This window comes from Narcine bancroftii, chromosome 1, assembly GCF_036971445.1.
Source record: "Narcine bancroftii isolate sNarBan1 chromosome 1, sNarBan1.hap1, whole genome shotgun sequence".
Taxonomy (NCBI): Eukaryota; Metazoa; Chordata; class Chondrichthyes; order Torpediniformes; family Narcinidae; genus Narcine; species Narcine bancroftii.
In genome coordinates this window covers 41,357,175-41,378,683 of record NC_091469.1, presented here as the reverse complement: position 1 = coordinate 41,378,683, position 21,509 = coordinate 41,357,175, and the positions used below count along the sequence as shown (strand labels likewise).

Sequence of the window (21,509 nt, the reverse complement as noted above, 5' to 3'; positions counted from 1 at the left end):
GTGGGACAGGACCCTTGAGGCTTGAGGTCCTGCTCTTTAGCTGCCTTCCTAACTCGCTCTATTCACCCTTCAGGATCTCATCACTTTTCCTATCCACATCATTGGTACCACCATGTACCATAACATCTTCCTCTAAACAATTCTGTACACTCGATCAGAGACATCTCTGACCCTGGCAGGCAACATACTATGCAAAGACTTGATAACTTCCACAGAATCTCCTGTCTATTCTCCTCACCGATGAAACCTATATCATTATTGCTGTCCTTTCTGCCACTCCCTTCTAAGCTACAGAGCCTGACTCTGTGCCAGGGACCTGGCTGCTGCAGCTTTTCCCTCGTAGGCCACCCCCCTCCCCAATAACAGTATCCAAAACGGTATACTTGTTATTGAGGGGGAAAAGGCTAGGGGAGAATGATAACTTAGTACCTCAAACAGCATTATTGGATCATAGTTGTTATTAGACTGTTGATCTATTCTCAAGGATAAAAATAACAATCAGGAAATATATATTCAAATACCCTCATGCTGGAAGTGGAATTGAGTTCTACTCATTAAATTAATCTGAATATTGAGTAATAAGCTTTCAGATTGTCATCAAAAATATTTCAGGTTCAATGATGACCTTTTGTTGTACTATTTCCAGCAAAGTACGCATGCCAGGCACACAGACATATGATATACTCCAAACAGTCTGGAGGAATGGTCCAGCAAACCACTCAGTTCAAGGGCAACCAGACTTTGGGAAAAAGTTTTTGCTCAGTGAAAATTATATATATGTAAAAAAAAATCAAAATTCAGATAGGTGATCTGAAATTTGCAGAGACTGTGTTCATTGCATTCATTAAATGCAATTATTTTCAGAACAAATTCTTCAATACACAACAATGCAAGACCATTAACACAAGTAGATCATTCAGTTCAGGTACAGAAATTACTCTCCATGCCAACTATAGAACTTCCTCTACTCCAACAAAATGCTTCTGCCCAAACATTAGACAATTCCCTCCACACAGCAAGACTGTGATCTCCCTTCCGATTTATTAAACATTCTAATCCTCACTTTAATAAATTTAGGAATAAACACTAATTTCATATAGCTTCAAGTCAATGTCAAAAGAGGTCGACAGAACCAGCAATGTACACATTCAATTTATTAGCCACTTTTTTTTCATCTATCTATCTTTATTTATTTAGTGTTTCTCTGCCTGAATCAACTGCAACTATTTAATATTCATGACCAGAATTTTAATTTTTTACTTCGTATAATACCATATAATTTTGTATTATCCAATTGGCTATAGTAGCAAAGTGCTTTTGCAAGTAGTTCTAACCCATATACTAATGATCCTAATATACAAGATACCATGGTCGTGTGGAATTTAAGATTAGTTATACAAACATAATTGATATACAGAACTAGAATAACAATAAAACAGATGATAAAGTCATTGCTTTTCTCTATCAAAGTTGCTCTTCTGTCATCTCTACCCTTAGAACATAGAAATCTACAGCCCTTGTTCTCTATTTGATGATAATATATAACAATCTCTACATTTAGCAGTACACATCAATGCCTCTACTTTCAAAGAAGTCTGAGGAGATTTGGTACATCATAAAATACTCTATGGAACTTCTACAGGTATGCAATGTAAATTATAGTCCAGTTGTTACATCATGATCTGGTTTGGAACCTTAAATGTTCAGATACACAGAAAGATGCAGGAAGTGCAAAACTCACCCAAGTCCATCATAGGCACTGACCAGGTGTTCATTGGAGACATCAAGGTGAAGTACTGTCACAAGAAGCCAGCTGGCATCATATAGGGCCCCCATCACCCAGATCATCATCTCTTCTTTCTGTTCTCTTCAGGCACCAAGTACAAGAGCCTGAAGACTAGCACCTCCAGGTTCAAGAACAGTTTTTATTCAACAGCTATCAACCTTCCCAAACTACCCTAACCATAAACTACTCCAACACCATCAAATTATCTGTCTGTATTTTTGAAATATCACTTTTGTTGCACTCATTAGAATTGCGAACATTTATTCATCAATTGTTTTATATATATATATATCTATAGATAAATCTATAGATATATATATATCTATTTTTCTGTCTCATGGTACACTTTGGTAATTTAATTTATACTATTGTTGGTATAAGTTATCTGTTCAGCTGTAGCAAGGAAGATTTTTGGTGCATCTATACATTGTACACATATTTACAATAAACTTTCTTATCATATGCCACATCATAGAGTCATAGCATTCTACAGTACAGAAACATGCCATTTGGTCCATCTTGTCCATGCCAACCAAACTTGTCTCATTCACCTGCTTTTAGCCCATATCCCTCTCAACCTTTCCAGGCATCTAAACAATTGTCCCCTTATGTACCACTTCCTCTGACAACCCATTCCACATGCCCACCACCCTCTGTGTGCAGAAGGTGCCCCTCAGGTCCCTTTTAAATCTTTCCATCTCACCTAATATTCATACCCTCAAATTTTAGATTCACCAATACAGAGGGGAAAAATAAGCCCATAGCTATTTACCTTAATGATGGCCCTCATGATTTTATAAAGATCTATTAGGTTCCACCCTTAGTCTCCTATGCTCTAGTGATAAAGGTTCAAGTCTATTCTTATAATTCAAGCCTCCCAAGTCCTGGTAAAATTCTCATCTTTTCTGCACCCTTCCAATTTAATACCTTTAGTTAGGTGACAAAAAATGTACACAATACTTCCAAGTGCAGTCTCACCAATGTCTTGTCAATTGACCTTCCTGCTTGTGTACTCATACCCTGACCATTGAATGGCTTCTTCAGTACTCTTTCTTCCCCTGCATTTAAGATTCCTTTGTCATGTAATAGTACAGTACATGTACTATTACATGAAATAGCCTTCTGCTTGGTGTAAGTCAGATAGAGTTGTCATTAATGTTTCTGGTGTCCCTTGCAGTAAGAGAGAAGGAAAAGCAAAAGAGAGTCGAGTGTTATTGTGTGGATTTGCCTCTAGCCCTCCCGCAGCCTCTGCAGCTGCACAGATCTTCATTTAGTCCATGGGCAACCCAAACTCCAGTTCCAAAGCTCTGATACGATCAGGAAGCCTTGTGTGTGAGGCTCTTTGGAAGCCCTTCTTCCTCTCAGCTCTCTCTTGAATCCTGGTTCTAATACCTGGTTCTCATTACCAAGTCTCCAGAGGGTGACTCCAGAGGGTTGTTAACTCAGCCTGCGACATCACAGGCACCAGACTTCACTCCATCGAGGACATCTACATGAGGCAGTGTCTTTAAAAAGCAGCCTCTATCCTCAAAGACCCCCACCACCCAGGCTATGCCCTCTTCACTCTGCTACCATCGGGAAACCGTACAAGAGCCTAAAGACGAGCACTCAGCAGCACAAGGACAACTTCTTCTCTACTGCCGTCAGATTCCTGAATGACCAATGACAATGCCTTTTTGTGCACTATAATTGCTATTTTTTATGGTAATGTCGTAAGATGGTTATAATATGTATGTTTGCACTACAGTGCTGCCACAAAACACTTACTCTCCCCTTTGCTGGTGCCCTGCGCTGGTCTGCCTAAAGTCTTCAACCCCTTGTGGTCGCTGCCGAGCAGGAGTGCTGTTATCTTGGGGGCAGACTTCATGGTAGCAGGACTTTAAAATAAAACACTGTCGATTCCTTCATAGGCCATTAAAAGCCTGCACAAAGCTTAGAACCAGGAGACTGAACCCTTCAAAACAGTGTGGTGTCTCAGCTCCCTCCTGTCCTGGGTCTGCACCAGTAACAGCACTGCCATTACACCAGCTGCTATCTTGTTCTCCTAAGACTCTTTGTTCTACAAATCTCACCAGCACCCTACCATTCAGAGTGAAAGCCCTGCCCCGATTTAGCCTACATCTTGCATATCAGATCATACTGGTGCAAAGTTATCGGAAAGATCCACTCAGTTACCCTCTCCACAAATGACAAGTGATTTGCTGTACCTTTCCAGATTTTTCTTTTAACTTCAGATTTCCAACATTCATCACAACAATAATCTACTCTAGTTTAGGGTGGCATAGTTAGCGCAGCGGTTAGTGCGACAGGATTCCAGTGCCAATAACCTGGGTATGAATCAGGTGCAGTCTGTGATCTGCGTGAGTTTACCCGAATGCTCCAGTTTCCTCCCACCCTCCAAAATGTATGGGGTTGTAGGTTAATTGGGTGGCACAGGCTTCAATGGCCAGAATCAGCTTTCACCTTGTTGTAAATAGAATTTAAATTTTAAAAAGTATTTTTGAAGAAATGGGCCAAATCAGCGTGTAACCTCGAGGGTCAAAGAGTTAATTGCAGAAACTGGTTTCTTTGACGTTTACAATGGCAGACTATCTGCATAGCCCAAAGATAAGTTGGTACATCTACTCATATTTTGATGAAAGATAACTGTCAATTTGGAGAAAGCATCTGTAGAGCTCGTCGAAAGAACCAAAGACTTGTTGATCCAAACCAAGGCTTTTATTAGCAAAAGACAGGAGCTCTTCACAGGTGGCCGACCAGTCCGGAATGATCCGACCTGGCTAGGGACACAACCCTTTAAGGCCCAGACAGTAGGCGTGGCTAAACTCTCAGCCAATCGCTGGAAGCACAGTCATTACATACATACTCTAGATACTGTAACTATATACATTGGTGATGGGTCTGTACTATCACAGCTTCTACAGATATATAAATCAAATTTTCAAAGACAATTTGTTCTTGCCCTCAACATGTAATTTAGAAGGAAGCAGCACTTCATTAATCATTTCAAAAGTGTGTCTATCTATCATGCAGAAATGTTTTCCTTTAATGTACCTTACTATTTGTACATTTATTCTTTCAAGGGCCCAGAAAAGTTCCATCTATGATAATCGTTTAAAAAAACTCAAGAAACAATCTGTATTCACTATAAAGTCTATCATTAATGTCCTTTCCTTTCCTGATTTACCTGGCATATTATCCTGTACTTTTGGTTTAGGTTCCTTTTGCTTGAGTGCAAAAAAGTTCTCAACTACCAAACGAGCATGGTATGTTTTGAGGCAACCAAACTAAAGAAATACCGTCGCAAATTAACTCTTTGAAAGTTATTTCATTTTCTCATGAGATAAAAATTTTGCCATTCAGTGTTCTGGTTCATCCAGAAGAAAGTGTAGTTACACACTTGAGCAACTTGATGACTCAACACAAGAAGAGAAAGGAATTCATGATTCAATACAACAGAGAAAAATATTTCAAATCATGCTTTAAATGACAATCTTGGTAAGGTTACTTTGAACACGTGAATTATAAAAAACTAGGATTGGGTTTCTACGCCACCAAGGACAAGACATCCATTGTGGGTCAGCCAAGAAACTTGACCATCTGATTCTCACTTCCATTGATTTGATTTCACTTATTCAGACTATTTGCAGTGGAATATATGTAGCTCGAGTTGTTGCATTATAGAAAGGAAATTGCCAGGATTAGTATAGTAGCCATCAGGGAAGGTTGCACAAACTGGATTTATTTTCTCTAGTGTGTTTGAAGCTGCAGGGCATCTGGATAAAAGTGTACAAAATTATGAGAGGGTTGATAGAATAATGATCTCAGGGAGGAAATGGAAATCTCAAATTGTCGAGAGCATAATTTTGAGTTAAGAGAGGCAACATTCAAAAGAAATTTACAAGCAATTTTTTTGAAAAAGAGCATTATAGATGCCTGGAACATTCTGCCAGGGAAGGTGGCGGAAGCAAACAAAATATCAATGTTTAAGCAGTATTCTAAAAAAGCACATGACAGGCTAAGGTGGAGTGATATAGAACATGCGCACGTAGGTGGGATTAGTTCAAATTGGCATCATGATGAATACTGACATAGAATCATCGAAAACAGACCATTTGGTCTGATCTGACCATCATCTCCCTACTCCCAATGACCTGCTCCCATTTCATAACACTCCAAGCCTTTCCCATCCATCCATCTATCCAATTTATTCTTAAAACAATTGAGTCACCATTCACATCATTCCACACTCCCACCACTCTCTGAATGAAGAACTTCCCCCAAATGTTCCCCTTAAACCTTTTCCCCCTTCAGCTTAAAACTATGACCTCTCGATTTATCTCCCCCAATCTAAGAGGAAAAAATTATTCACATCAACTTTGTCTATACCTCTCATAATCTTGTAAACCTCTATCAAATCTCCCCTCATTCTTCTTAACTCCTGAAGACCCAGCAACGTCCTTGTAAATATTCTCTGCACTCTTTCAATCATATTGATATTCTTCCTGTAGTTAGTCACCCAGAACTGCACACAATATTCCAAATCTGGCCTCATCAATGCCTTAAACAACTTCATCATAACATCCCAACTCCTAAACACAATACTTTATGTTTTCTTTATTCCCCGTTGGTCGCATTTGGACAGGGCTGTAATGTACAGAAACACAATCCTTTATCCGGAACCCTTGGGGGACAGTGTGTTCCAAATTTCAGATTTTTCCAGATTTCGGAAAGCCAGATTTAAACCCACCCAAATTGTGCTGCCGTCTCCCCCCACCCCCACTTGCAGCCCGACTCGCACTACCAGTCTCCCCCCGATTGCCGGACCGACTCGCAATGATGGTCTCCCCCCCTCACTGGCCCGACACGCTGCTGGACTCCCCCCTCGCGGCCCAAATTGCGCTGCCGCTCTCCCCCTCGCGTCCCAAATCACACTGCCACTCTCCCCCTCGCAGCCCGAATCGTGCTACTGCTCTCCCCCTCACAGCCTGAATCGCGCTGCTGTCTCGCTCCCCACTTGCTGAATTTTGCAGCTTTCTGTATTTTAGATGTCCGGATAAAGGATTGTGTACCTGTATATGCATTTCCAGATCTCTCTGCTCCTCCGCACTCCTCAGTGCTCTATCATTTACTGTACATCTCCTACCTTGGTTTGCCCTTCCAAAATGCCTCGCCTCACACTTTCTGCATTAAGCTCCATCTGCCATTTTTGGCCCATTTTACTAGCTGGTCCAGATCCCTCTGCAAGCTTTGAAAATCTTCCTTGCTTTCCACAATGCCTCCTAATCAATCTTGCTGATCCAATTCACTACATTATAAGCTAGATCATGGATATATACAATAAACAACAATGGTCTGAACATAGATCCTTGAGCCACAGGCCTCCAATCTGAGAAGGAACCATCCACTACTATCCTCTATCTTTACTCACACACCCAATTTTGATTCCAGTTTACCTCTCCTTGAATACCTAGTGTCATAACCTTCTGAACTAACCTCCCATGCGAGGCCTTGTCAAAGGCTTTACTAAAGACTATGTAGACAACATCCATAGCCCTTTCCTCATCTACATTCCTGATAACCTCCTCAAAAAACTCTACAAAGTTCATTAAACACAACCTACCACACACAAAGCCATCCTTAATCAGTCCATGACTGTCCAAATACCTATATATCTTATCTCAGAACACCTTGCAATAATTTACCTACTGCTGACATCAGGCTCACTGGCCTGTAATTACCTGGTTTGTTTTTGGAGCCCTTTTTAAACAACAGAACAGGAGCTACCCTCCAATCCTCTGGCACCTCACTCATGGCCAAGGACATTTTGAATACATCAGCCAGGGCCCCTGAAATTTTTACTGTTGTCTCCTTAAAGGTCAGAGGAAATATCATATCCAGCCAAGGTGATTTATCTACCTTTATTTGCTGTAAGACAGCAAGCATCTCTTCCTCCTTAATCTCCATCTGTTCCATGACTTCTGTTTGCTTCCCTTCCATCTGTATGCACCATGTCAGTTTCCTGAGTAAATTCTGATGCAACAAAACTATTTAAGATCTCCCCCATTGTGTGAGACTCCATACATAGTTGACCACTCTGATCCTAGTCTAGGGGAATAATTTTGTCCCTCCCTATCCTTCTACTCATAATATACTTACAGAAACTCTTCAGGTTTACCTTCACATTATCTGCCAGAGCAACCACGTCTTCTTTTTTCTTTCTTGATTTCCTTCGAGTATTTTCTTGCTTTTTCTGTACTCAAGTACTTCATTAGCTCCTTGTTACCTATACTTGCTATACACCTCTCTCTTTTTCTTAACCAGATCGCCAATATCCCTTGAAAACCAGGGTTCCCTATGCCTATTAATTTTATCTCTAATTCTAATAGAAACATGCAAACTCTGCACTCTCAAGATTTTTCCCTTGAAGGCCATCGACTTACTTAACGCACCTTTGCCATAAAACAACCTATCCCAATCCACTCTTCCGAGATCCTTTCTCATTTCCACAAAAGTTGCCTTCCTCTAATTTCGAGTCCCAACATGAGGACCAGACTTCTCCTTTTCCATAAAAAATTTGAAGCTAATGACATTACTATCACTGGACCTAAAATGTTCACCTCCACATACTTTTGGCAACCCTATGTATTGATTCAGAAAACTTTCCTGAACACATTTCACTAACTCCATGCCATCCAGCCCTTTCACAGTTTGGGAGTCCCAGTAAATATTTGGGAAGTTAAAATCTCCCACTATCACAAAGTTCTGTTTCTTACATCAGTCTTCCCTCTCTACAGATTTGATCCTCCAATTTTCTTTGACTATTGAGTGGTCTGTACTACAACCCTATTAGTGTGGTCACACCTTTCCCATTCCTCAACGCCATCCATATGACCTCTATAGACGTCCTCCTGGCTGTCCTGACTGCACAACTGAGATATTTTTCTTGACTAGCCATTCCTCCCCCTTTCATCTCTCCTCCTCTATCACTGCTGAAGCAACAGAACCCAACCCCAGAACATTAAGATGCCAGTCCTGCCCATCCTACAACTAAGTCTCATTAATAGCAATAACATCATAATCACACATTGCCCTAAGCTAGTCAGCCTTTCTATCAATATCCTTGCTTTAAAATAAACACACCTGAGAAAATTTCAATCATGTACATACCTATGATTTCTGTCGATACATACAATCCTCACATGACCATTTTCCTTCTCTTCCTTACTAACTGGTCTAACATACTGGTTCTCCTCCCCCTGCAAATCTAGTTCAAATTCATTGGGACAAGACGACAAACATATCTGCAAGGATATTAATCCCCTTCCAATTCAGATGCAATCCATCCTGTCAATACAGATCCCACCTTCCCTGGAATGCAGCCCAGTGATCCAGAAAATTGAAGCCCTCCCTCCTACACCAAATCTCCAGTCACATGTTAAGCTGTTTTATCCTCCTAGTCCTAATCTCTCCGACACGGGAAGCCAACCTGAGATCACTACCCTGGAATCCTCTTCTTCAACCTAGCGCCAAACTCCCTGAACTCTCCTTGCAGGACCTCCTCACACTTTCTATCAATGTCATTGGTCCCTTGACATCTGGCTGATCACCCCCCCCCCCCACCCCCACCTAAGAATGTTGTGAACTAGATCTGAGATATCCCAGACCCTGGCAGGGAGACAGCATACCATCCAGGATTCACGATCTCCTTCACAAAACTTCTCATCTGCCTCCCTAACTATGGAGTCCTTTATCACTACAGCCTGCCTCTTTTCCCCCTTCCTTTCTTAGCCACAGCACCTGACTCCTTGCAGGAGACCTGAATGCACTGGCTTGAACCCGTTAGGTCATCTCCCTCAATACAAAATGGTAAAATTGTTTATCAGGTGGATGCCACCTGCAGGGGGGAGGGGGGTCCCCTGCTCTACCTGCCTGCTCCCTCTCCTAACTTCAACCCAACTACCCTCTACCTGTTTCCTAGCTCTAGTAGTGTCCCTGTAACTCCTGTCTATCATACCCTGTGCTCCCGAGTTTATCCATTGCCTGCCCCAGAGGCACAATATGGCTTGTCAGGAGAATCAGCTGGATGCACTTCTCACATTTGTAGTCATCAGGGAAACTACTGACTTCCTTAACAATACACATCATACAAGAGGCGAGGTGAAGGGTCTGTTCTTGTGACTTATTGTTCTCTGTGCTATTTCTGCATTGAACTGTTAACTGTTTCAGACAAGTTAAGCCCAATATTACTTAATTCAGGCAAGATCCTAAAGCAATTTCTGATGCTTCTAGTTACCTCCAGGTGCTTTACAGTCAATGAAATGGTTCTTAAAGCGCGGTTGTAGTGCAGGAAACATGACAGGCATTTGAACTCAGCAAATTGGCCACAAGATTCCAACAGCCGTATCATCTGTTTAAGGTGGTTCTGGCTGAGTAATTAACACTAGTCAAGATGCCATGGAGAACTCTCCTTCCTTGAAATAGTGCCACAGGATCTTTTCTTTCTATTTGAAAAACCAGGTAAGGACCTTGTATAAAGTTCCATTCAAAAGAGACCCCACTAACACGGCAGCATCTTCTCACTAGGGTTCTGCAGTGTCGGCCTCAATCTTGTGCTTGGGTTTCTTGAATCCACAACATCTCGCTCAGAAATGAGGACCATCGCCAAATCATTAATGGCACGAAAGAAAAGGGTACAAAGAGCAGAATGTAAGCCCTTTGCACTTTAAATTCTTGAGGATGTTCCAAATCACTTTACAATTATCAAAGGAGTATTTTTTTTTATATATACATTGGTCATGGGCTCATTTGCCAAATGAGAACCCTTGGACATCCTGCACAGGCTACATCTTGGATACATGTAGCAAAGTAAGCGGATCTCCTCATTGTGCAATGATGTAAAATTGTCATTCATCACATTTTTGAAATTAAAATAGAATATTATCATGTTTAATTATTTTATGAAATTACAGCACAACATTTTTATTGAAGATTTTTCAAAAATCTTAATGTAAGCTTCAGGCAATTCAGTTACTTTCCAGCATCAATAGATCATGACTTGTACTAGTGGGCCATATAAAAATAATGGCAGGCAATAGTCAAAATATAGTCAAACATAAATAGTCAAAAAGAATTCTTAAGCATTAATTTTCAGTGCAAATCAAAATTGTTATCATTTAAAAATCTGTAATATCCATGGGTTTATGATCAGAATTCACAATTTACTTTTATATTTTTGCACCAAGACTACAAGATGGGGAATTCCTTTCATAGCATCGTGAAGTCATGTAGCCACAGTGATGACCTGAGTCAGCACTTGGGTGTTAAATTAAATTTCTATTTCTTACACTAGTTATACACCTTTGGCAAAGAAAAACAGAACCTTGTTCAGTTTGAAATAGCAGCTAACAAAGCTCTTACATTACAGATTATACAAAAAGATGATATGCATTATGTTCATTGGTATGAATCTGCTTGACTGAATCATAATACAATATGCAGACTTTTAATTGAAAGCACAGATTTTTATTACTACTATCAAGGGAGTCTGCATCTGCCAACATATACAGGAAATGAGAGAGCCAATTACGTCACAGTAAAGAAGAATCATTCAGCAAATTAAGATGGTGGTTTGCATCCAGTGGGGAAATTTGTAAGAAGGGTTGGACCATCTATAACTGGGATCAGTTCTCTTCAGGTCTGAAATAATACCTCACTGGAGGACCTGGCAAATCTTCATCACCATCTGATTCAGCTGCAAATGATACCGTCAGGTCAATATATTTCTTGTCCAGTGTTGGTTTCACTAATTTCTCCATTCTGCAGTGGAAACATATGGACATGAAGGTCAAGCATGGGTCTAATAATGAATTCAATCCCATCCCTTCCCTAATAGCTCGTAATAAAGGTGGCTGTCAGTCCCAAAAGTAACCCATAAATACACCATCCTATGTGCTAAGACTGGGATGATACACATTTTTTTCTCCAAATGACACCATTGATTATAAAAGGATTCTGGGGAGAACATATAGAGTCATTATTTGACATTTGAAATAGTGAAACATAAATAGAACCATGCAGAGGGGTGTTCAATCTGAAATGTTGATTCTGTTTCTATTTCAATGTGTCTTCCTTGATCTTTTGGATGCTTGCAGAATTTACTTTTTAAAAAAAAAAATATTTTATTTAAGATTAATCAATACAAACATAATAATTACTACATCTAAGTACATATATCATATGATCAATCATTTTTATATATATGGAAAAAATCCCCAACCTCCCAACCCCAACCTCCCAACTATTACTCTCCCCCCTCCCTGCCCCAACTACAAAGAAAGAAAGAAAGAGAGAGGAGATCATTATTTAATCTTAAAGTTATAACTATAAAGCTTCTTGGCTGCAGGAGTGAAGATGTCCACTGGGATGGATCGAGACCTTGTACTATAATATCAACAGCTTTCAAGTAAGAGCTCCAAACTTTAATAAAAAAAGAATATTTATCTCTCAAATTAAATGTAATCTTTTCTAAAGGAATACAGGCTTTCATTTCAATATGTCATCTTTTCATCCCTAAATTTAAATCAGATTTCCATGTAATAGCTAAACTTTTTTTGAGACTGCTATTGATAAACGCAAAAACTCAATTTGATACATAGTTAGCTTCAATTTTAAAACCGTTGATTTAATATCTCCTAAAAAAAAAACATTGGATCAAGAAGTAAATTTATTTTTAAATTCTGCTCTGAAAAAGATTTAATTTGCGACCAGAAACTTTCAACCTTAGAGCAAGTCCATGTTGAATGTAAAAAAGTACCTACTTCTTGACCACATCTAAAACATGTATCTGAGGAACTGAGCTGGAATTTTTAAAAATTTAAATGGAGTCAAATATAATTAATGTAAAAAATTACACTGAACTAATCTATAATGTACATTTATTACTTTTGTCATACTATCTCTACATATATTTCTCCATACTTTTTCATCTATCTTTCTATCTAAATCAGTTTCCCATTTCATTTTAGATTTATGAAGATCAGGTTTAGGCAATTTATTTTGTAACAACTTATACATTTCTGTAATAACTGTTTTCTAATCATCTTTATTGAACAATAATTCTAACAAAGACTGTCTAGGTAACTTTAAATCATGACCCAATTGTTCTAATAATTTTTTTTTTAAAAACTTGATAATAACAAAAAAAGGTGTTTGAAGGAATTTGAAATTTGTCTTTCATATGATTTAAGGTTAAAAATTTTCCAGCTTCAAAGCAATTCTCAACTCTTTAAATACCCTTTTGATCCCAAATTTTCAAAAATTGATTATCTACAGTAAAGGGAAAAAGTTTATTCTGATATAAAGTTGTCTGATAAAAATGTTTCCATAATTTAACTAAATGTTTTAAAATCGGTGAATCTATTCCAGTTAATAACTTTGAATTACATTTATAAATAAATTCCATCATAGATTTTTCACCAATCCTATCCAGTTTTATTTTAGCCCAAGCATTAGATTTTGTCGTATCAAACATTGCATTAATAAATTTCAATTGTGCTGCTTTATAATAATTCTGAAAATAAGGAAGTTGTAAACCTCCCAATTCTAGTTTCCTTGCTAATTTTTCCAAAGATACCCTATTCATCTTACCTTTCCACAAAAATTTACGTATAATTATATTTAAATCCTTTAAAAAAATTTGAGGTATAAAACAAGGAATAGACTGAAATAGGTATTGTATTCATGGTAACATATTCATTTTAATACAATTCACTCTTCCTATCAAAGCAATAAGTAAATAGTTCCATCTTTGTGAATCTTTTTTAATTTTCTCAAATAACTAGATCGGCAAGACATGGTTGTCCCGTCTCCTGGGTTGTTTGTTTTAGCAATTGAGCCATTAGCACAAGGGATAAGACAGGAGAAAAAAATTAAGGGAATAATGGTAAATAAAGAAGAATATAAACAGCCTTTTTGCAGATGATGTTTTAATTTATATGACAGAACCACAGAATTCATTAGCTGTATTGTATAAAAAGTTACAGGAATATGGTATAATATCAGGGTATAAAATTAATTGGGATAAAAGTGAGGTGATGCCATTGGTTGAAGGGAACTATGAGCAATGTAAAGCGGTTGCTCAATTTAGATGGACTAAAAATCCAATTAAATATCTAGGTATTAAAATTGATAAAAATTTAGGAAATTTATATAAAATATATTCCATTATTTGAGAAAATTTAAAAGGATTTAGAAAGATGGAACGATCTTCCAGAATTTACTGATTTTGTTTAGACTAAACTTATTGGCAAGAGTTTTCCACTTCTGAATTTTATAACACATTGATAGAATTACTGAGCAGACAATCAATGTTTAATTCAGAGAAAGATGCCTAAATGGAAAGCTAGATGTTCAGGAGTGATAACCAATCCAATTAACCACTATTGAGAATATTACTAAACCTCTATTTTCCCTGACAACAATGTTGTGCAGAAGGATAAAGGAAAGACAACTCCCACTTTTGTTTTGTCTGTATAAACACTGTATGCTTATTCAATTTGAACCAAATAAACCTGATCTTTGAATGTTTCACTCCCTAATTCAAGAATAAACTCATCAATGACCTACTAACATTGTGCCTCAGCTCCAAGATCCATCCTGATGCTTTACTTCTCAATCAGCCACTTGCACATATTCTCAGTGAGGCTGTGAATTTGTACTGATTTTCACGACTTGCATTGTGGAAGAATGCAGCACTAAGTAGGGTAGCAGAGTGGTGTTGGAGTTCAGCGATCCAGGTTTGATCCTAATCTCAAATGCTTTTGTGTGTTTTTTTTTCTCCCCAGGTTCTCCAATTTACTCCCATACTCCAAAGACAAATGGGTAGGTTACTGTAACTTGCCCCTAAAATCAGGGGGACATGTGAGAGTCAATATGTTGCAGGAAGCTAAGTGGAGGAATGTAATTTATGGATGTTCTATGGAAGCCAACTTTGACTTTATGGATGAATGTTAGCCTCCAAAGCTATAAGGAAATGAGAAACAAGATGTCAAACCAGAGTCGATGGTTTAATGAGGAGACCAAATGACAAAGATGGAAGAAAATTTCATCCCATAAATAAATAGATTTCAAACAAGTTGCAGAAAATATAAATTAGGTTAACCTACAAGAGGCCCATTCTAATCATGCTTCAAACTGACTTGCCCACAGTCCAGTGCACTGAAGCATGCAACAGCCATCAATTGTTTTTCATGAGTCAACTTTCCATTACAATTTGGGAGTTACTTACGTTAACTTCAGTCGCTTTACATGACCTGGCATGACAGGTACATACAACATTTTCACTCCATGCACCACCATTGTTGGCTCAACATTGTATGTTTCCTGCAGTGAGAATGAGCATACTCTATAACATCATCAGCGAAGGTCAGAAAAACTGTATGTTGTCTTTTCAGATTTCATTAAATCAATCAATGGGAATAACATCATTAGGTGAAGGCAGATTCATCACAGCAGGTCAAGTCCAACTTTAGTAACATCATACAGGGAGTTGAGCAACAAAACGGAATTTGAAATACAATACAACTCCAAAATTCAGATTCTCCAAAATCCTCATTTATCAAAATTTAATTTTTTTCCCCGTATAAATAGGAAATCCGAAACAAATTAGGAATCCTCATTTATCCAAATATTTTTTATAGCCAAACTTTCTGGGGACATAGGGCTTCCGGCGGCAGTGGGGACCTTAAGCTCAGTGGCGAGGTGTCGATGATCGGCAGTGGCCAATTTTTTTTTTTGGTGAGAATTAAACATTATTTTAATGCTTAAAAAGCCTTCCCTTGTTGTTTGTTGTTTAAACACTGTTACAAGTGCTTTGCTGTTGCTACTGGGCTGTTCTAAAAAAAATTGACAGATTTTCTGAAAAAAACATTTATCCCGATCATCTTGGATAATCGGAGTTGTACTGTAAAAGGAGAATGATTTTTTTTACATTTCTAAAGACAAAGTGGATGAGATTCATGTAAATGGAGAGCTTGTGGATTTTGTGATATTAGTGGTATGGAAACCAATGGAGCATGACTTTACACATCAAGGTCCTGATGGAAATGTCAAGAACATACTGATTCCGTCATAGAGAAATACAGCACACAGATTTTAAGCATTTCAGTTATAAGTACAGTTAAGATTTGAAAAATGTTCCTTTCCTGAATTTGCAAAAAGTTCCTAGAGGAGGACGGTGACTTAATTTAACCACTTTAAGTTGTTTTGATTTGGGAAAGCATTACTTCAAAGAAGACAGGCCGCTCACTCACTACCACCAACCCTGCGCCTTATTCAATTTGCTCGGGCTGCAGTGCTCATCAATCAAAGGCTCAGTGTGGAGACTGATCACTGAGACCCAGCACTCCTTTCAAAGCAAGCCACCGATCATATCATCTATGTGTACTACAAACACAGCCGTTGCGCTGCTGGCATGGGCCACCATGGTTGGCCTTCTCATGGGGAAAGATAGTCCACGAAGCTGCGACCCCACTTCCTGGACAGCTGCAGCTCCGTGGGCTTCTCGAGTAGCCAGCAACCTGCTAAATTTCAACTTTGTGTATAAGACCAGGGGGTATTTCTGAGCCAATTTTTGGGGAATAAAAATGGGTCTTATATGTCATCAAATACAGTAGTTTTGCTGAGTGTTTTGCTTTTAATTGAATGTTAATTGCCAGCATGTGATTTAGTCCATAAATGACCTATGATTTTGGCCCAAGCATTGTAGATTTGGAGATTATTTTATAAACCTCAAGCATTATTAGGATTATTCTTGGTAACAGATATAAATGTGCCAAGCACAGGCCTCATGCTTGAGGCAAATCAGAAAAGACAGCTGAGTCACACCCTCACTTCTGCAGTTTCCTGAAGAAGGAACAGCTTCATATCACATGATGAAATAAACTTTTGAAACAGCAAGATAAAATGGAAGCTTACAAACAAGTTAAATAAAATTTCTTACTTTCACTGCATCAATGAAATTTAACAGCGTAAAGTCTTCTGTGCCATAAATTGACCATCTATCCCAGATTGAAAATGAGATGTCATTCCTATTTCAAGAGAAAAAGATTACAGAAAGATAACTGATTTGATTTAACTGCATTTTATAGTTGAATATAAATACAACAGCAGATAAATAGACTTCATTTGGAGATATACTGGGCCAGGTCATGCTGGATCAGATTCTTTGATCATAGTGCCCCACCTATCCTGACCGGATGTGGAGATCAAGCTGGGCCCTAGCATATGGGAGTCAAGTGGCTTGGCCTGTACAGTGCCTGGACCCAGATCAGTGCAATGGCTCTTTACTTGAATATCTGTGACAGTCTGGCAAACTTCAAATGAAGCTTTGTGTGGCACAACCTTCATCAGATATTTCAACCACTATTGCGTGTATGGCATTGGCATATTTAAAACTAGCAGGATCCCAATGTTACCTGGGAAATAAAATTCAGTTGTTGACTACATGGTTGAAACAAAATACCCAAAACACTTCATGGTAATTCTGGGCAGGCCTGGTGTCACTGTTCTGTTTCCCGTTGCCTCCCCCTTGCCTGTCTGAAGGCTGGAGCACTGAGACGGGCGTATCGCTGCTGTTCTGCTTCTTTCTGCCTGCTCCTTGCATGTCTGGAAGCATCAACAGTGAGGCGAGATTGAGTTTCCTCTGCCGTCTCTTCCTTTCTCCTTTGTCGAACGCTACGGGCTTGTGAAGAACTTCTGCCAATGTTGCTTCGCTTTTTTGGACCCATATTGAACTGGGTTTGGCCACTTGATTTTAATTCTGAATGTGCATTGATGAACAACACTGTAACTAATTGAGGTGTCCCTCATGCAAGCTCATTTTTAAAAAATTTAACCTTCAATGTGGTCATGACATTCAGCATTAAATATTATCACAATTCTAGGAAACAGTAATGCAAGTCAGTGCAAGCTGGTCAAAAAACACTTTTGAACTTCATAGGACCTTAAAGGTTAAATTCAATGTGGTCATGGCATTCAGCATCAAATGTTACCCCTACTGAACTTACCTGGACATTTCTAGAGTGTTTCATATTGATTTGCATGGAGAACAGACAAACAAAAACATGCCCAAACATATATATTAGATGACTAAAAGTACAAAAAGAGAAGTTTAAGAAATATATGAACACATTTTGCATCATTAAACATCCTGAAGCAGAGAAAAAAGCTATTAAAAGTAACTTTGCTTCCAAATTGGCAGGTTTACAATCTCTACTGAAATTGAGGAGAGTGTTAGATTGTGCACCAAGTTAAAGTTGGGACTTTCACATTCCATCAGCAGTCCAGTCTAGAATTTACGGCCAGTGAATGAGCTAAATGGCAGCAGTTCCAATCAACAACCACTGGCAAAACTTAGCATGATCTGGCCCAATTGGAAGGCTGTGTATTTATCATCTTGTCTATCAGTATGCTATACTGGAGCACAGGGTTGGCCAAATTTGTTTAACACAAGACCCACATACGATAAACTTCAGTTTGAGAGCCACAAGACGTGAAAAAATATTACATGGACGTTTTTACTCTCACATGCATTTTGTTGCAAAATTTTTATATAAATATTAAGAAATCCATGTACATAATATTTATTTATGTATGTAATTTTTAAACTGCTAATTTGTATGACCCATAGATTCAATAATCAAAAAGTACACATACCATATATACGAACATGGTAAGTAGAATTTTGTGGACCAATTTTTAAAATTGAGGGAGTTGACTATTACTACTTTTGACTGCGGCAAGTACCTGCATCTCTCAGGGCATTGGGAGCTTGGATGGGGCCTAGCCAAGAGTCTGCAGTTGGGGCGAAGGGAGCTCGGATGGGCGGGCAGCCCATGGTCTGGGTGTCAGAAGTTCAGGTGGGAGGGCAGCCAGGATGTCAAGAGTTTAGATGGGAGGGCGGCTGGGGCCGAGGTGAGAGTCCGTGGTCGGGGCATCAGGAGCTCGAATGAGAGGGCACCTGGGGCCATTTCTTTCTTGCATTATGGTAAATGAATATTTATCACATTTTTTGTCTTTAATAAATATTTTAAACTCAATTTAATGGATACTACTGTAGTTTTTACTGAAGTTCCTGTTTGGCTGGATATATACATTGAATAAACCTATTTATCTCCAACATTGAATAGCTAACATAATTTGGGCACTGGAACAATTTTAATTTATTAGAGGGCATCTAATCTAATCACCCCCCCCCCCCCCCCACTTTTTATACAAAAGGAGGTAGAGCGAACACAAGGAAATTATAGATGAGTTACCTTGACATCAGTGAAGGGGAAAATATCAGCATCGATTATTAAAAAATGTGACAGGAAATATTTTGGAAGAAGAGTGACAGAAATGAACAAAGACCACACATATTAACAAATGGATTCTTGACAAAATCCATTCTATTCCTTTTTCTATTATGTGCCTTGTTGAGAAACCTGATCAAATTATTCAGAGTAATTTATGTAATGCTTGGATATTAATCATATGGACTTGAAGAAAGCTTTTGGTAATCATTAGCTAAAGGCAATAAATAAAAATCGCTGAATTAATTTAGGAAATTGATTGAGTGGCAGGAGACAAATTGGTAGATTGATGAACAATGTCCCCCTGTGACCTTTCTTGGGGGCCTTAACTATTCATTGTATTTATAAATGACTCAATGTGCTAGAAAGCCATATAAATATGATTCTTGGTGGCACCATGAGCATCTTAGATGGAAACACTAAATTACCAAAAAAATTTCAATAAATAGATTTTTTTTAAAAAGGGGCAGCAAGACTCCAGAAATGGACTATCATAGGCCTGTGTTTTATAAACGCTTGGGACAAAAAAAAAATGTTTCTTTCAAAATAATGTTAAATAGTGATGGTTCAAGATGACTTTAAAGCTGTTGAACATCAATCAGAACGCAATGGGACAAAGGGCAATCTTCTATGTTGTACAGCCCAAGAACTCCAATATCATGGAGAGGGATAGTAATTAGTCAAGTACTGGAATGCTATTGAAGATGAACATTGAACATTATTGTGCAATACAGGTCATTCGACCCACAATGTTGTGCCAACCTACACAAATCTCCTCTATTCCTTCCTTACCTCACACCCACAGCCTTCTATTTTTTTTTGCATACATGTACTGTCTAAGAGTTTTCTAAATATACCTATTGCACTAGCCTCCACTACTAATGCTGACAAAGCATTCCAGACATCCACTATTCTCTGTGTAGAAAAAAAAACTTTCCCCTGATGACTCCCCAAAACTTTCTTCCCTTCAGTTTGAACAAATCTACCAGCAGATCAGTGAGGGGCTCAGAGGCTGCAGGAACCACAGGCTGTGCGACCCACACAAGCTGCAGGTGACCTATGGTCAGGGGACCCGCTTGGGCTGCAGTTTGCTGGGGACTGGCTTATGGGAACCAGATATTGGAGTTGGGATTCGAGAGTGCAAGAAAGGCTCCTGAAGGGCCTTGGGCACTGAAACTTCCTGATTGTGTATGAGTTTGGATCTGGAGCTTGAATTGAGGAAGAGACTGTGTAGCTGCTGAGGCTTCAAGAGCATAGGAGGCAAATCTATGGGCACTCTGTGATTCTGAAGGGAGTCTCCTTTGCTTCTCTTTCTCCTACTGTTAGGGCATTGGGCTCAGTTACTGTTTGCCTTACAACACACAAAAGTTAAAGTATGTCATGTATATTACATTTTAATGTATTAGTATGTGACCTTGATGACTTATGGTGTTTGCTGCGTTTAACCCAGGAAAAAGGTACTGCTGTCCACCCTACCTATGCTGCTCATAATCTTGTAGACCTCTATTCACTCACACATATTCACCTCTGGGAAAATCCCTAGTTCTGCTAATCTTGTCCTAGAATACACATTCCCCAATCCAGGCAACATCTCCTCTGCACCCTCTCCATGAGCTTCCACATCCTTCCTGTAATGAGGCAACCAGAACTGAACACAATATTCCAAGGGTGGTCTACATAGTTTTATAGAGCTGCAACATTACCTCCGACTCAATCCCCCCCTCCCCGACTAATGAAGGCCAGCAAACCATAAGTCAACTTAATTACTCTATCAGCCTGAGCAGCAAACTTGAGAGATCTATGGATTTGAACCTCAAGGTTCCTCTGTTCTTCCACTGTTAAGAATCCTGCCATTAACCATGTACTCTGCCTTCAAGTTTGACCTTCCAAAATGCATCATCTTACACTTGGCTGAAAAAAATCTGGCTAAATTCATTTGGGTTTAATGGATAGATATTCAAGATCACAGGATGTGATTGGCAGTGTCCAAAAGCGATCTTTCTTGCAACGTTAACTATTCGCTGTATTCACAAACAACTTGGCTGCGGGTCATTTTACCACTGAAGCCAATCCCACTATTTCTCGCCATTGTGGCCATCTATACCCTAATTCCTTATTCACTTAATTGTTCAAAATTCAGATTTATTGACAGATTACACACATGGCATCTCATACAACCCCTAGATTCTTTTTTTCCCTGCAAACGAGGCAGAATTACCACCTTTTGGTGGTGCAAAAACTGTACTCAACGTACACATGTGTATAAAGAAATGTAAACAAACTGTGCAATACAGAGAGAAAAAAAATCAATAAAGTAGAGAAGTAAGAATCTTGAATTGAGTCACTGATTGAATTTATTGTTGAGGAGT

The 21,509-nt window shown here is 38.8% G+C and overlaps 1 protein-coding gene across 1 annotated transcript in view; it reads right to left on the bottom strand.

The window, feature by feature from the left end:
- Window positions 1–10,713: 10,713 nt before the first annotated feature.
- uba6 (ubiquitin like modifier activating enzyme 6) overlaps window positions 10,714–21,509 on the bottom strand; it is a 135,535-nt gene continuing 124,739 nt past the window's right edge. The window contains exons 31-33 of the mRNA XM_069924701.1: window positions 16,788–16,875; window positions 15,075–15,169; window positions 10,714–11,605 (exon numbers count right to left, since the gene is read on the bottom strand). Coding sequence (XP_069780802.1) covers window positions 11,470–11,605; window positions 15,075–15,169; window positions 16,788–16,875 — 319 coding nt within the window. The 3' untranslated portion in view covers window positions 10,714–11,469. The remainder of the gene's footprint in view (window positions 11,606–15,074; window positions 15,170–16,787; window positions 16,876–21,509) is intronic.